Raw genomic sequence first — 1,079 nt, 5'->3', positions numbered from 1 at the left:
GATCATGCAGATGGTACACGTAGGGCTGGCTGGTCACGGAGTCCCCGTTGTCGCGCACCCAGTGCAGCGTCGGCGTCGGCCACGCGTCCACGAAGCAAGAGATGTTAACGGAGCCGCCTAGGAGAGTCGACACACTCGGCACGCCCGCACGCACCACGGGCTCGACTGGGGGAGGGGGGATGAATGTAGGTATTTTCAAGGATATTTGATGTGTTCTGTGCTTCTGTTTAGAACGACAGGGAAACCTAATGTGCTGACGTTATAGATAACATAACAGTGTATTAATATTCTATACTCATTATGATATTTATTTTACCGTCATTACCATTTACTACAAATAACATAGCCTAAAAATAGTATTAAAGCGACGAGAACACCGCAAACAGATCAAACAGGATGCAGAGGCAACATCCTAACTTTCCATGCAGGTCATGCACTGAATGAACAAACTCTGCAGCAAACTCACAGCGCACGTTGAGCCGGACCCTCTTGCTGACCGAGGGAGGGACGCCGTTGTTAGCGATGCACAAGTAGGCCCCGGCGTCCTCCCGTCTCGCGTGCTTCACTGCCAGGGTGCTGCCTCGCCACATCGGCTCTGCGCGGGAGGGCGAGAAAGGTTAGGCTCTTCGGGTCAGGCGCCGAGGAGGGGCTTGCGGGTGGATGGGGGTCTTGGGGCGTGGATGAGGGTGGGGGATCTCAGAGGGTGGGTGAGGAGGGGGGTTTAGGGCGTGGATGAGGGTGGGGGATCTCAATCGGTGGATGAGGATAGGTAGTTATAAAGTATCAATAAAAAATGGGTGGTTTGAAAGTGTGGTTGAGAATGGACGATTCTGGAGTATGGATGCGAATGGGTAGTTTCAATGTAGGAAAGAGAATGAGTTAATTCCAAAGTGTGGATGAGAATGGGTAATTCAGGGTGATAATGGATGATTTCAAAGTGAGGATGAAAATGGGTGATATCAAGTAAGATCCGGTCTCACAAGCCCCGTTAGATACTTAGCGGCGTGTTGTTACAACCTCCCTTTCGTGTCTTCAGCAGTAGCGACGGCAGCGGGAGCAAAATTGTCTTCCAGGAATGT

General features: G+C 51.3%; 1 protein-coding gene across 1 annotated transcript in view; it reads right to left on the bottom strand.

Moving 5' to 3' along the window:
* Positions 1-1,079, bottom strand: part of LOC119592449 (protein CEPU-1-like) — a gene marked incomplete at its 5' end in the record, with an annotated part of 20,817 nt that overhangs the window by 18,582 nt on the left and 1,156 nt on the right. The window contains 2 exon segments of the mRNA XM_037941270.1: positions 1-165; positions 467-595. Of these exon segments, the coding sequence (XP_037797198.1) occupies positions 1-165; positions 467-595 (294 nt within the window).

Source organism: Penaeus monodon, chromosome 30, assembly GCF_015228065.2.
Source record: "Penaeus monodon isolate SGIC_2016 chromosome 30, NSTDA_Pmon_1, whole genome shotgun sequence".
Classification (NCBI taxonomy): domain Eukaryota; kingdom Metazoa; phylum Arthropoda; class Malacostraca; order Decapoda; family Penaeidae; genus Penaeus; species Penaeus monodon.
This window is presented reverse-complemented; position numbering and strand designations above follow the sequence as displayed.